This window comes from Halichoeres trimaculatus, unplaced genomic scaffold (genome assembly GCF_033239565.1).
Source record: "Halichoeres trimaculatus isolate MK-OKI-2021-1 unplaced genomic scaffold, fHalTri1.1 fHalTri1_scaffold_16, whole genome shotgun sequence".
NCBI lineage: Eukaryota > Metazoa > Chordata > Actinopteri > Labriformes > Labridae > Halichoeres > Halichoeres trimaculatus.
In genome coordinates, this window is record NW_027437194.1 from 4,641,161 (window position 1) to 4,655,778 (window position 14,618).

Sequence of the window (14,618 nt, forward strand, 5' to 3'; positions counted from 1 at the left end):
AAGGTTTTGTACATTTTTTTTGCATTAAATTAAGCAACTACAGTTTTTTTTTTTTTTTTTTTTTTTTTTTTTTTTAAGTAAAAGCAGGGAAATTACTGTATGTGGACCACATTTTAACCTGAACAACTCTAATTATGTGCCCTGGTTTATTTTTTTGTTTGCAGAACAAGTGCAACATTTTCAACAATGAGAAACTCAATTTCACTAGTTTGAAAGTCATTTATTAATCATGTTTATCAGGCACAATTTGCTGCATTCGTTTTGACTTTGACATTTTGTATTTTGAGTAAGATATTTGTGTTTGTATTTCACTTCATTTACTTTGTTGTGGAATTTGACCATTGTTGTGCTTTTGTGCGTATTAATGGTGCTGCCTCCAGTTTTCCTTCAGATTATCTGTGCACTTGTCCATTTCAGTGTGCTGTCTGGACGTGATTGTGTTTTCTGTGTTCTTGTGTTTTTCCTTGCCACCTGCAAAGCAAATTTCCCAATAAAGGGGACAATAAAGTTGAAGTTGAAGTTACTGACAGTTTTTATTTTTTTCAACTTTATCAAAACAATTCCCTTCGTGATTAGTACAATTTATTTGGCATATTTTACCACAACTTTTAAGAGAATCATAAACATCTCTCGATTTAACCATCAAAATAAAAGATATGAAAAAAAAGTCAGTAATGATGCAGATTGGCTTTAAAGCTGCTGTAAACCACAAAGTAATTAATAATAGGTATCTTTGATTCTACCCACAAAAGGATGTTTTATTGTACTTGGGTAAATATCTAATATTTCCACACTATGTTCATATAGCTTACAAAGAAAAAGCCTGGATAGTAAAATTCACGTGTCCTGCTTTCTTGCACAATCCTCTAATCCTTCTTGTTGGGTTCATCTCGCACACTTATTATAATACCTGTTCTGATCGACATGCAGTTTGAAGATGGGGTCTGGAAAAAAATGGCCTGGCCTTTCAAACATCTCTTCCACTTCTTGAGTCTACCCCAACATGTTTGTCAATTCAGTGGCATTGATCAGGTTTTTCTACAGTTGATACTGCTTTGGGGTCAAGGGTCCAACGTGAAAACCAAAAGAAAGAAAATTCAGAGATGCAATCGAGTATTTAGACACAGTGACATCCATTTGTCTGATGTAAAAGGGTAAAAAAGAAAGATTATTTCAGCACAAGTCTTTGTTTCATCAGTAGAGAACAGTTTATTATGGACACCAGGGTTGGAACATTGCTTTACTTTTCGGACAGTATATAATATCAAAGTCAAGGATGTGGTCTTGACTTTAAGATGCATTTTAAAAAGTCTTATTTGTCATTACGTCACAAGCTGGGTGTGGAAGGAGGCGACAGGCCTTGCAGTAGCTCCATCTGCCTCCTCTTGTCCTTGGCGCGGTTGATCGTCATCTTGAACAGGCGACAGTACAGCTCCATGGAAGCTGGAGTATCATCGTTCCCAGGAACTGGGTACGTCAGCAGGCTGGGGTTGCAGTTTGAGTCCACAAGACCCACCGTGGGAATGTTCATCTTTGCAGCATCTCTGATCCCCACATGCTGCTGGAACACATTGTTGAGAGTGGAGAGGAAGATGATGAGGTCTGGTAAGCGGACTCCCACGCCGTACTGGACGTTGGCGTTGGTGAGGAGGCCTCCTTGCCAGTACCGCGTATGTGCGTACTCGCCACAGTCTCTAGCAGTGTTCTCTATCAAGTGGCCGAATTGACGCCGGCGGCTGACGAATAAGATGATGCCGCCACGATATGCTACGTGAGCTGTGAAGTTCAGGGCTTGTTGAAGGTGCTGCACAGTCTGGTCCAGATCAATTATATCCTGGTCCAATCTGCTGCCGTACAGGTACGGCTCCATGAGCCTACGAGAAAGACATAGGAAACAGAAGCATATCAAAAAACTGTTTAGATATTCCAGCAGTTTTTCCTCAAAACTCCACTACCTGTGTTTTCTGGCTCTCTTCAGCTGTCCTATCCAGAAATACAGAGATGTTAACCCTATAATGCCAAACGTATCATATTTGATACATGACTTTTTTCAGCCCTCCACATAAGCAGTGTGGTATTTTTTATCCTGAAAAACCTGATGTGTACAATCGGATACATGCAGTGCACAGATAAACCCAACACTGGGTAGTAAGTCACTCATTAGCCGCCCTTCCAGTGACACTAAAACTGCCATGACTCAGGAACTGGACACAGGTGGTTTTTCAAGAAGAACTTTGCCAAGTTTAAAAAGGGTAAGGTAAGAAAAACATCACAATATTTACTGGCACATCAATAGGAACAGTTACTGGGTTCATGCAAAGTAAAAATACTAAAATATTCACAATATATGTTTGAGTAAACCGTGTTGAAGATAGCGTATCAAATTTGATACAGCGGGTATATAATATAGGGTCATGTAACTGTAAAACAGTCAATCGCCATTTACTTGTATTTCATGCATTATATCCAAAATCAAGCAACATACAGTCTTTTTGTTTTTAAATTACATAATTTGGTACATTTAGAGTTAAAAACTAGGTATGAAACTTGCTGTACTGCTGTATGACACGATGGCCGGGATCGTTTCCCAACATGGGAAACCCGACAAGAGATGCAGGCAGTGCACAGGCCACTTTGCCCATGTGTACTGTCAGAAAAGCAGAGTGCATCTTTGCTTAAACAAGGAGAGAAACTGTTTTCAGGCCTTCCACCATGCGAAATAAAAGGTTGTGAACCGCAAAATGAGTAAATTACTGACATGTTATTTTTTTCAAGGCTTCCACCCAGCAAGTTCCATTGGTGGCTTTCTCACTACTGCATGATGGTAGCACTGTTTATGTTTGGAAGTGCAAATTTGTTAGATTTGTTTGTGATTTATTTTGTTTTTGTTTGTTCAGGAAAAAAACAATTGTTGAGCATTGTGACCTGATGTATAAAATATGATACAAATTGAAACTCAAATATGGAAAGTGATATTTGAAATTTTTTTTGGGGGGGTTGTTCAGAGGGACCAATCAAGGCTCCAAGTTCAAAGAACTTAAATTTTCTGTCAATTATTTAATGGTTTGGGCTTTACAGGGTTAACTGATCCAAGTATTAAAATATCGAGTGTTGGAAACATGTTGGAGTACCCACTTTCTTTCCATGTTCTTTTTAGGTTGAGAAAAACAACCTGTGATCTCGCCTTACCTTTGGTGGCTAAAGGCATAAGTCTCTGTGACAAGCAATACACAACACCTGCTAACAACACAGGCTTTTCAGCAATTGCACAAGTATTAACCTTTTTGTATTTCCAGAGATTATTTTCTGTGCTCCTGATACAGCATAATAATCAACTTTGTACACCTTTCTACATCTTTGCAATACTGTCATTTATTTTGCACATGTTATATAAAAAAAGAACATTTGTTTTTAATGTCTTAGAAAAAAATGTGTCTTTATTTATCCAGTAATTGATAATTGTTTGTTAAAATTCCCAAATATTTTCTACTTTCACCTTAGGGTAGATTATTGGTATTATTATTATTATTATTTTTTATCATGTGTAGGGATTATCAACTGGCTTAGAGCCTCAGAAAATCGACAACATATACAGTGGTAATAATAATAATATTCCATTGACTGACTAAACCATTCCAACTTTTTTTGTTCGTTTATTTTTTGGATAACTGTAACAGTATAAATGTGATCCAAATAGCTGAGTTTGACTTTATACCAACCTGTGTCTGCAGCCCTTCTTGTGACCCAGATGGACTCTGGCGTCAAACAGCTCCTTTAAAGAGATCAGCTCCGACACACGGAAAAAGTCCGGCTTCTCGAGCGATTGATTTACCAGTTGTTCTGTAGGTAAAAAAAGAAAAGTGATTAATAAAGCCACCAGTCAAACAATTAAGACTACTGCTGTGAAGTTTGATGTGTGAACTCACCTGTTACATCTTCAGCCTGGGGCTGAGGTGGTTTTATGGACGCGGCTGTGGTATATTGGTGTCCAGCACAGGTGTAACCGACTGAAACAGCCCGGGAGGGTCGCAGCCCACACAGGCCTAAATAAAAGACACAGTACTGGTTTAACAGCGGGGAGAAACTGGTCACACTTGTGAAATTTAACATTACCACTACATGACAAGCTAGCTGTTGACGTTAGCATTAAGATTATTCGTTTCATTATCTTTTAGTAACAAAGGAAAATCTTGCTGTACAACTAGTCTACGATGTCGTCACGGACATCCCAAATTCCTAACCCGGCAATCTCAAACAAAACATATAATAGAGTAATCTGTAGTTACCTTTTGCAAGCGCCCGAGCTGCCATGCTTGTTTGGAAGGTCAGCAAACTGCGCATGCGCACTTCCATATCTTCTTTGTGTTGAGCGGAGGGAGTCAACTATATTCCTGCGCTTTGCCGCCACCTACTGTACTGGAGTGATGCTAACCCAGGATATATGCTAAAATCCTGAGGTTGATTTCAATACCTTTTTAAGACTTTTTCAAAAACTTTTTAAAAAGTTTTAAGACTTCATCACACTCAGTTGTAGTTTACATTTTAACAGAAATGCTGTAAGCTAAGGAGGAACAAAGCTTGAAAGAACAAATGAAACTGAAGGCAGGTTTATCGACACACCCACAACAAGAAACAGCAGTTAATCGAGACCAACTTGCTGAAGGAAATTTGAAATTATTTAATTATTTTTAAAATTTAGGACATGTGCCACAGATAGTGTGATTTGCTTTAATGTTGTATTTAATTTCTCTTTATGAAACTAGAAATGACATTAATTTATAGCTGGTGTTAATACCGCTCACAATCCTTATTGTTGTATTTTATTGTAACTAGAGTCTTTATGCATTTTTTTTAATTCTATTCTTTTTTATTTTTGTATTTTTCTACTGACTCCACAGATTTCTGCTGTTAACACAACAATTTTCCAGTTTGGGATCAATAAAGTAACTCTATTCTTTTCTATTCTATTCTATTTTAGAACTTTATTGGCTGAATGTTTAACGTCCCAATCAGGGGACAGTTGCAAGGAGGAAAATAAATATTCATGGATATTTTTTGGGTCAAAGCTTGAATACCTATGAAACTTAATACCTCATAAAACCACAATTAAGACTTTTTAATACTTTTTCAGGCCCTTAATTTTCCCAAAATTGATTTATCAACTTTTAATACTTGATTTGAGTCCGTTTAAACCCCAGAAGGCTTTAAAATATTTTTCTGCAGTGCAGGAAATGCAAAATAAAAACTCTTTTTTAAAACATCATAGTGGCATTAACACATAAAAAACAAAAGATTTCCAAGATGAAACTTGTATATTTGCAAACTTGACAATAATCAACACCTATTAACTTTGATATTTCAACTTAAAGCTCCTGTGATGAGTTTTTAAATGATCAGGAAGCAGACTGAAATCAACAGTGATGCCTCTTCATGCCCCAAAAAAGCAAACAAAACCATAAACATTACAGTTAACACTTCCTATGTTGTCATTTCAATGTCCGAAATAGCTGCGAGTCGAAGGGATTTACAGCATACCAAAGAAACGACAAAATATTTTACAGTAAATGATAGTTTGGGCTATTAAACAAACACATATGGGACTAAATTAGCAAAGAGTAAAGCTTTGAACAAGAGCTTTGTTAGATTGCAACAAGGAAATTTCCCTTTACTGGCTTTACAAACAGCAACTGTGCACTTGAATATAACTCAATTACGAAGTTATCTAACATCTATGAGAACAAGACTCAAAAAACAAGGGAATTGCTAACAGTCTGAAATGTTAAACCCTACAAAGAAACATTGATAAAGTGCTGAATAACAAAAACAAAGACTGGAATTTTAAAGAGTAGCTTGATGCTTGGTGGGGTGACATACTGGAACATTTTCCCTGAAAAAGATTGAAGAATAAATCAAACATCATTATAATTTTCTTTTTCACTTTGGACACTCACTGATAAAGCATTATCACTTGTCTTCTACCTGTTGACCTGAATGAACTGCAGCTTTCTTTTCACACGTTGCACAGAGACATAACCAGGATAAGAAAGCCCCTGCAAAAATATAGCGTGACATGAAAATTAAGTTGAGTCAAGCTTAGATTTCCTGATGAAGTAATAAAAATAATATATCCCAGTGCTACATATTGGTACCTTTCTGCTTTTTTCAGTATGGTACCTCCTGTTGAACATCATGCTTCTCTCCTCAGATGTTAGAGCTATGCAAGGTTTGATGGTGATGCCAGGGTCAATGGCACTGGACAGAGACCTGAGCAGGGTAGAGCGGGACACACATCAGGCTGGTTTTCTGAATATCATGAGATAACTCGTCCTTAAATCCAACCTAGAGGCCGCCCCTTTAAATAAAAGTGATTGTTAGTATCATGCATGTATGACAGACACAGTGCAGCTCAGGTTCCACTCTTTATTACACAGATACACTTAAAAGACACAGCAATTGTTTTCATTTTCTGAAAGAGTGAAAGGAGAAAAAAAAAGAAACACATCTTACAAAATATTTACAAAATCTGGCAATGCACAGCATGTTCAGTAATTTTTTCTTTTTTTTTGATAAACAAAAATAAATAGCCTTTTTTTTCCACATATGAAATTCAAGAAACATGACAAAGAAATGAATGCACTAGAAATCAAGTTTTAGCGAGACAGAGAGCAGGTTCTGTGTGGCCTCTGTGCAACGAAAGTGGAGTCAGAGGGGGGACAAGTCTGAGACTGCGAGAGTGGCTTTCTTAAACGACGCAGCTTCAGATGAAATGATCTGAAGTCAACGTGACGGGAAAAAAATCCTAATGAGGAATATGGAGTAGAATTGATGCAAACTTTTTTTAAACTGCGTCAACAAAAAGGGGCTGATCATCATCCTTTGAAGCTGAAAGCAAACCTACGCGGATAATTTTGCATATGCTAACATTTTAGCAGCACAGATTAATATTGCTGACTTGTGTCCCCCCCAGTGGTTATTAATAAAAAGAGAAATCCAACCCTTAATAAAAGGACTTCACTCTATATTTTTATAATCTGTCTTTTTGATTACACATCAAGGATATTTAGGATAAGGATATTTTCTGCGGTAAAGTTTCCTGTCCCAGCTTCTCAGTATATTGCTTCTGAAAAGTTTGATGATATGAATAAATCTTGAAGTTTTCATTGTTTTAAAAAGCTGTATAAATGTACAAACACGTTAAAAGTGTCTGCTCTTTTATGGTATTAACAAACATTCCCTTAAAGCGTATAAATGAAAGAGCTGGATTACACCCTTCAGAACTGATAAAAAACGGATTATGATGCTATCTGACTCGTGGGAAATACTTACAATGCTGGAAAGCCCTGCTTCTTCTCTGGATCTCTCCTCCTGCCTGACTCACAATCTGTCTCATCTACAAAAGCATCCTCTCTCCTCTCCAGGTGGACTCCTCTCTCATTTATCTTCACGCTCTCTCCTTGTCTCCTCCTCTCACTGAGCATGTCTGCTCCTTCCTGTCCCTCTCTTCTTTCCCTGCTTCGAACCTGGACGTGGTTGGTCCTATTAGACTCCAGCTCTACAAACACACTCTTGTCCTTAGATATGTGCACCATACTCTTTGCCTCTGCCTCGACGGGGCCCCTCGTAAAGGACGTCCTCGGATGCTGCCTCGCGATAGACGAGAGGTTTAAAACAGAAGGTCTGAAGGTGGTGTTTACAGTCGTCTCTGCAGGTCTGCTGATCCTTGATGAGGACCATGCAGGGACTGGAGTCTGTGGTTTGGGGGTGATGCTCCCGCTCTGATATGGTGAAGTCTCGGCGCTTCTTGTCGACGTTATATGGAATGGAGTCCGACTCAGAGTTCTGGGATCAGTAGTGGGGAGTCCGAGGCTCTGGCGCCACTTGATCGACTCTGAAAGAGAATGAGCGACGCTTGGACTTGGCCGAACCCGTTCAGTCTGTGATGTGACATTCTGGACGTCAGTGTTTGGCTCTGTTCTGGCAGCCCCCGCCCCGTCTGCTGGCTCCAGAAGGTTTGAGTCACAGGGCAGGACTGAGGACATGTGCAGCAGTACTCCGCTGGAGGAGACATCTGGTTGGGGAGTCTGTTGCGTTGGTTTTGCATCTCTTTGTGGCGTAGCTTGATCCCTCTGAGACTCTCCACAGACGGGACTCGCACTTTGTATTGGAATTTCAGCCAGCTGATTTTCCAGTTCAGTGTCTTTTTCTTGAAGAATGGGAGAAACCACGTCAGTGCCGTTCCTCGATACATCGTCTTTGCTTTTCTCTGGTGTGGAAACTTTGGCTTTTTCAGCCAGAAACTTTCTAATCTCTTGCTCAATGCTGTCATCGCTGTCGACTGAGCTGCTCTCCTCCTTGTGAAGATCTGTCTCAGTGTCTTTACTCTCAGGTGCTGTTTCAACGTTGAGTGTCTCCTGCTCTTTACTCTTCTCAGCTCTCTTATGTTGTAAAACGGTCTTTCTGCTCATCCCAGACCTGTTTCTCATGTCGTCTTTCACCTTTTGTACTTTTTTCAAAGCACTGCGCTTCGAATTAGTCGACTGTTTCAACTTTTTTGGCTGTGGAGGAAGATTCTCTTGCACTAATCCTTTGTCCTTGAGGCACTTCTTTGATTTTAGGTCTCTGGTTTTCTTCTTCAACTTCTTTTTTGTCTTGAGCAGATCTTTAATGGCAGTGTCCAGGTCTTCGTCACTGTCGAGTGAGCTGCTTTTGTCTCCACTTTGCTCTTTTCTCTGACTCGATTCTCGTCTGTGTTCCGGTAAAAGTGTAGGAGATGTTTCTTTCGCTTTGCTTTCCGTCCTGATCTCCTCTCTGTGTTTCCTTCTTTGTGTCAGAGACAACCTCGGAGGTTTCTTCTGTGGTGTTACTTGCTTCTCCTTCACTTCTTCCGCTTCGTTTGAACACTGGGGCTCTTGAGTTGCAACTGGGTCGGGAGATTGTTTGTGCATCTGGGCTTTCTGCTCAAGAAATTTCCTGATTTCCTGCTCGATCCCGTCTTCGCTGTCAATGGAGCTGCCGTCACTTTCTTCGTCTTGGCCGTTGTCGGGAAGAGACGATTGCACCGAGGACTCTGAGGGGGCGCAACTGCTGAAACTCTGATGAAAGGCTTCAGGCATCACAGTTTTTGAAATGTCCAGTATTGCCTCTGCACACATTAGCTCTGCGGTAGTGTTAACCTTAGGAGGGGCAGGGGTAGGAGTTACCTGCTCTTTAAAACCCTCCATTTCAAACCGGTGTAATCCGTTTCCCCTACTCTTCGAACTCTCTGATGAAGACGGTAGGAAAAAAGACGAAGGAAGAGGTTGAGCAGCTTTCCCTTCATTCTCTGCTCTGGATTTTTTCTTCTTCAGCTTACGTTTCTTCATGTTTTCCGTGCTGCTGCTTCCAACATGCATTAGCGACTTACTAAAAGTCTTCTGCTTATGCAAGAATGGCTTCACTTCTCTCTTCTCCTTGAGCTGCTCCAGCTGGTAGCGCTGGATAGCTTCTTCAATCCCGTCATCGCTCGTGGAGTCTGACTCCTCGATGAGTCCGTGGGGATTGAAAGCTTCCCTTTTGTTCTGCTGTTCCTTTTTCTCCAGCTGGTATCTTTGAATGGCTTCTTCGATGCCGTCGTCACTGCTGGAGTCATTCGATTCTTCGCCCAGTTTGACCGTGACGGAGCACTTTACTTTGTTGAAGAGACTGATGGTTTTAGAGGGGCTCTGGTCCTGCTCTTTGGGAAGGGCGAATGTTTTGGTTTGACTTTTGTGTGAATCTGAATTCTGGATGGCGTTTTCGTTTAAGAAGGCTTTGTGTTTGATATACTTTTTGATTGGGATAACAGCTGCCGCCGTAGGAGTCTCTTTTGGAATCTGACTGTTTGGGATCGTGAATCGACTGCCGTCAGAGTTCTGTTTGGAAACTTCAGGGACAGATGGGTTTTTCCTGGGGATTTTGGATGACTGCAGAAAGGTGAAGCATGGCTCTGCTTTGCGTTTGTGACCATCCTTTTCTTTCAGGTATTCCAGTATGGCCTCCTCGATGCCTCTATCCACAGAGTCATCACTGTCAGAGTCACTGCTCTCGTGGTTCACAGCAGAGGAAACATCTGCTGCTGGGTTTTCAGTGGCACCTTTACTTTTAGACTTGGCCCCTCCATACGATCCCATTGGAACCTTGCAGACCTGGGTATGACCGTCCTGTCCCGATGGTACATTCCCCTCGATCTCGTCGCCCATCTCGAGTGAGGACTGGGTGCTCCTCAGGCTCTCTATGATCATCTGGACTTTGTTGGAGATAGGTGTGCCTCTGGTAGACAGCTCAGAGTCAGAGTCATTGAAGCAGACTGGAAGGCTATAGCCTCCAGGTGGGCCACACGTTCTCCATTCTGTTTGCGTCACTGCGACAGGAGGCACATTCATCAAGTACATTCTAGTTTAGTGTGGTGAGGTCCTGGACCATTGGAGAGCCGCTGCCTCCGATTACAATCACATTTTCAATCTATGGAGAAAACAGAAACAGAGAATCAGTGACGTAGACAGACTCACAACACTCAGGCACAATAAGGTTGTGCTTGTTTTGTCAACTAAACGTCTCCATCCTTGTTTATCGATAACTGATTAACTTTTTGGTTGAACAACCTCCTAATATTTCTGTAATGAAGGTCTGAATTGGCGACTGGTGGTGTGTCTGAGTTGTAGCACAGCCACCTACGACTAGCCAGAGCTGTAGCTGTAGTTAATGATAACTACAGCTGGTTGAAAATAAACATGCCGATCGATCGGTGCCGATTTCCTTAATTTTGGGGGATCGGTGATCGGCCCATCCTTACATATGAAACTGATCTTATATAAAGGAGGGTTTGAGATCTAAAACTCAGGACACTTTATTGGTTGTCTAAGTTAAAGTATTAAGATTTTATTGTTTTGCAGGTATTTATCAATGATTTTCAATAAAATAAGATTGGAACACTGAAGGTATATGCTGTCAGTCATAAAAAATAAAAATTGGTATTGGCAGGTCAGGCTTCTTAAAAACCGGTGATCGGCCAAAAAATTGTGGACGGTGCACCCCCTGGTTGAAAACAACCTCAACTAACTAGAGGCATCACAAAGCGTGGCATGGTTTGGCGTATTTTGACCTAGAGACCTTTTTTTTTCACTTTTTTTAACCCGTTAGGTAATTGAAGTCTTAGTTTCCCTCAAAACAAATAAATAACTTTGTACCATGCCTAATTTACATCATATGTTTTTGAGATGGCTGTAAATTACATTCATATTTCTTTGAGGTAATACATTATTTCACATTCTTGAATCGGAAGTAGAAAAAGTGAATTTTGATGCTACAAATTCAAACACTGAATACAAAATTCATAGCTTTAAAATTCAAATCTTAATGCTGTCCACATGTTTGAGCTAGTAGCATTTAACTCAAACGTTTGATCAAAATGAGCTCTAATTCGCTTGCTTTGAAGAAGCTGTGTTATTTATTTATTTATTTTTTCTTTTCTACCTTGTTTGATTTTCCTCTTTATGTGGTTGTGGATGTCATTATGAATTTAGATTATATATTTTGTATGTTTGCCGAACTGTAACCAATTCCTTGTTAGGGTGTGACTGCGATTTATTAACTGAGATCTGTAAAAATAAAGGAGAAAGGCTGAATAAAAATGTTCAAAAAAAGAAAAGAAAAAGAAACAAGCTCTGATTAGTGAGTATTTTTTTTGTCTGACTGTGCTCAGAATCTTCAAATAACAGTCAAAATGCCCAATAAAGTACAGAAAATCGTACCTTTAAGTTTACAGTTCTACAGTTTCATTTAGCTTTCGTTCAAAGGGAATTTTAAGTCTTAAAAACTGATATTTTGAGATATTATTATTGTTGTTGGTAAGTTTTCTTTCTTAATGTAAAATCTTGCAATGTTGTGTTAAAATCCAGCATAGAAAATCACTTACTCTTCCACTCCCTCACAGTCACAAGGATGTGTTTAGATACCGAAACATGGTAAAGTTTGATTTTATGTGAATTGGAACTCAGTACTACAGACCGAATTGGGTGGGTACCTATAAAAGTACCTAATCCGTACCTAAACCTTGAAATATCTCAATGATTAAGTAGTGCATAAATAATGTGGCAGTTGCAGTGTTTGATTTTTGTGTTTAATCACTTAGTCCCTAGAGCAGTCTTTATCATTTTACTTTTAGACGACATGTCGCAGGACTTCTTCTTGATAGACAGTTTTGACTGCGCAACTGTTAATTGCATCATAAAATATAAGATTAAAACTGTCACAAAATAAGCAGAACTGGATATTAATCAAAGGTGGGAAAGGATTTCAGGGCTTTCATGGAAATAGAAACAGCAGTATTAAAAGGGAAGGATTCTCAAGTGGGAAAATTAACAAATAAATTCTTAAGGGAAAGTTATTTATTTATTTATAACCAGGGTAATTAACCTGTTCTACATGAATTATGAACTAACTTTGCACTTATATGGCTTATAAACATACTTCTATGGCTGATTGACAAAGAGGCTATTATGCAATATTAAGCAATTCTAATACTGCATTACTGTAACATTAACGTTAAAGCCAAGTAAAAAAAAAATAATATATTTTTTAAATCGCGCATTTTTGCATTATTGCACACTGTATTTGAGTTGTTATTATTACTAATATTTAAATACATTTAAGAGCGTGAATGTAAAGTGGAGCTAACTTGGATGTATTTTCATGCAACATAATATTTAAATATTTTTAAAAATTCTGTAAAAAAAAAAAAAAAAAAAAAAAAAACTTAAGTTTTGAATGAATTTTAGTTTGTATTTTTTTTTTGTTTTTTTTTTTTAATCAAAATTTGAGTTACTTGCAAGTGTATCCTTTCAAACACACGGTGGCGCTGTTTTCAGTCTCAGGTGCACAGTTTTACGAACGAACACAATGTTTGCACATCAGAGGAAAATGTAACTCTTTGCACCTGCCAGGCACCTTCAGATGTGAGATAATAACGGTCTGTGTACGACCCCGTCAGAAACCGGATTTTCAGACGTAGACCGAGCAGTAGCCTGAGGAGCACCACCGTGAACAAGCATGCTTTCGGACATAAGCCCAGCCGAGGAGGCGCATTGCTAGCCTCCCGACCCCCCTACTTAAATCCTCCCTTCCAGGAGTCCGCAGGAGGGAATGGGCAACCTGACCAAAGCATTATCACCCAAACAGACAATGCTGCCAACTTTTCACCTGCCCCCTTCATGAATGTTACCGTCTGGTAGCAGTGTGGCTCCCGCTACAGGAAACCGGGATGGGTCAGCAAAGACGCCCCGCTGAAAAATGTCCACAAGCCCATAAAACCGGGCTGAAAACGAAGCCTAACGCCGCCGTGTGCCAACTTTCTTTGACATATGTCTTCAAAGAAAGTTTAGCTACACATGCCACTGATTGTTTAGCATTTTGAGTATTACATAACCGAACCTGCTGTCGCGAGTATTTCCCTTCCGGACGCCACACTGGTTTCAACTCAGCAACCCCGGCTGTCCCCGTAACCCTCTCGCGGCACTGACTGCACTGATGCCCGGCGTGCAGGGTTAGGAGACTCCGCAGAGCAACCATGTTTCTTGGTACCGGCCACGGTTGTCAAAACCCACGTTACTCGGTGGATATCCCCGCGTTTGGTGAGTAATGTCCCGAATCGGTTCTCAATAAAGCCGTATGGTTAATTTTTTAGTCACAATAGACAGGATAGAGTATTACATTGGAGGGAACCGTCGCTGGTCGGCGACTTAAGACACAGGCGGGCCTCCCGGCTGCTGCAGCCCCGGCATTTTCTCCGGCAAAGAAAGCCTTTGTATTGAGCCCTCCTAGCTTCGGTTATTCCCACAGAGATAGAGCCACAAACCACAATGCAAACATTTAACTCACCTCTATGTGACACAAATTGGCTGATATGGCTGAAGTTTATCAATTGAAGCTTGTATGAAAGATGCATGGATAGCCGTCGTGGAGGTTTTCGGTGTCCGTCACCAGCGCACTCACTCCGCCTGAAGCTCCCTCCGTCGAGTACCCCTCCGCTCCGACTGCCGAGCTGACAGGCTTCCTTTAACCCCCAGTCCAGCCAACCAGGACCCATTCAAACATAGCAACGGCTATTTTCAGAGGAAAAAACGAGTGCTTACAATTTTAAGGACTATTTTCTGCATTTTGCATTCTGCAGATTTTGATAACCATATTTGTTTATGTTGCATTTATGAATAATACCAGGTTTCTCTTGTAGCAGTTGAGTATGCAATATACCCACTGAAAGGAACCTGTAACAGTGTAACTTAATACTAGATCTCATGAAAGTTCTTAACATGCAATTATTAATATTTTAGAAAAACAAATAGTAGTCTATGGTTAATTCACATTTTATTTTTATTTATTCATTCATTCTTTTTTTTATTTTTATTTTATTTTATTTTATTTTTTAGTTTTAAAGTTATGTCTTCTGAGCTATGGCTTCCAGTCGAGCAACTCTTTTTAGGAACGTATGTCTGTGATTGTAATTTAATATTACACATTCATACGAAGCCACAGAAGACAATGCATTATTTTTACTTTCAGTTAAGGTATATTTTTCACCAGGTTAGCAAATATTCAATTGCAAA

At 39.7% G+C, this 14,618-nt stretch overlaps 2 protein-coding genes across 2 annotated transcripts; both read right to left on the bottom strand.

The window, feature by feature from the left end:
• Positions 1–1,044: 1,044 nt before the first annotated feature.
• mrps2 (mitochondrial ribosomal protein S2) lies at positions 1,045–4,387 on the bottom strand. The gene is made up of 4 exons (XM_074690521.1): positions 4,287–4,387; positions 3,927–4,043; positions 3,720–3,840; positions 1,045–1,874 (listed from the first exon to the last, which is right to left on the bottom strand). The coding sequence occupies exons 1-4, from the start codon at positions 4,351–4,353 to the stop codon at positions 1,328–1,330; spliced, it is 852 nt and encodes a 283-aa protein (XP_074546622.1). The 5' UTR covers positions 4,354–4,387; the 3' UTR covers positions 1,045–1,327.
• Positions 4,388–5,822: 1,435 nt separating this feature from the next.
• Positions 5,823–14,062, bottom strand: ppp1r26 (protein phosphatase 1, regulatory subunit 26). The gene is made up of 5 exons (XM_074690512.1): positions 13,894–14,062; positions 7,327–10,479; positions 6,150–6,264; positions 5,980–6,050; positions 5,823–5,887 (listed from the first exon to the last, which is right to left on the bottom strand). Exons 2-5 carry the CDS (start codon positions 10,407–10,409, stop codon positions 5,839–5,841), a joined length of 3,318 nt encoding a protein of 1,105 aa, XP_074546613.1. The 5' UTR covers positions 10,410–10,479; positions 13,894–14,062; the 3' UTR covers positions 5,823–5,838.
• Positions 14,063–14,618: the final 556 nt, after the last annotated feature.

Excerpts from the sequence above, each read along its gene's own strand:
- ppp1r26 (XM_074690512.1), bottom strand. The coding sequence starts at position 10,409 with ATGTACTTGATGAATGTGCCTCCTGTCGCAGTGACGCAAACAGAATGG. Across the intron at positions 6,051-6,149 it reads ATACTGAAAAAAGCAGAAAG|GGGCTTTCTTATCCTGGTTA; the intron begins GTACCAATATGT and ends ATATTTTTGCAG. Across the intron at positions 5,888-5,979 it reads CAGTTCATTCAGGTCAACAG|GGAAAATGTTCCAGTATGTC; the intron begins GTAGAAGACAAG and ends AATCTTTTTCAG.
- mrps2 (XM_074690521.1), bottom strand. The coding sequence starts at position 4,353 with ATGGAAGTGCGCATGCGCAGTTTGCTGACCTTCCAAACAAGCATGGCA. Across the intron at positions 4,044-4,286 it reads AGCTCGGGCGCTTGCAAAAG|GCCTGTGTGGGCTGCGACCC; the intron begins GTAACTACAGAT and ends TCTTTTATTTAG. Across the intron at positions 1,875-3,719 it reads AAGAAGGGCTGCAGACACAG|GCTCATGGAGCCGTACCTGT; the intron begins GTTGGTATAAAG and ends TCTTTCTCGTAG.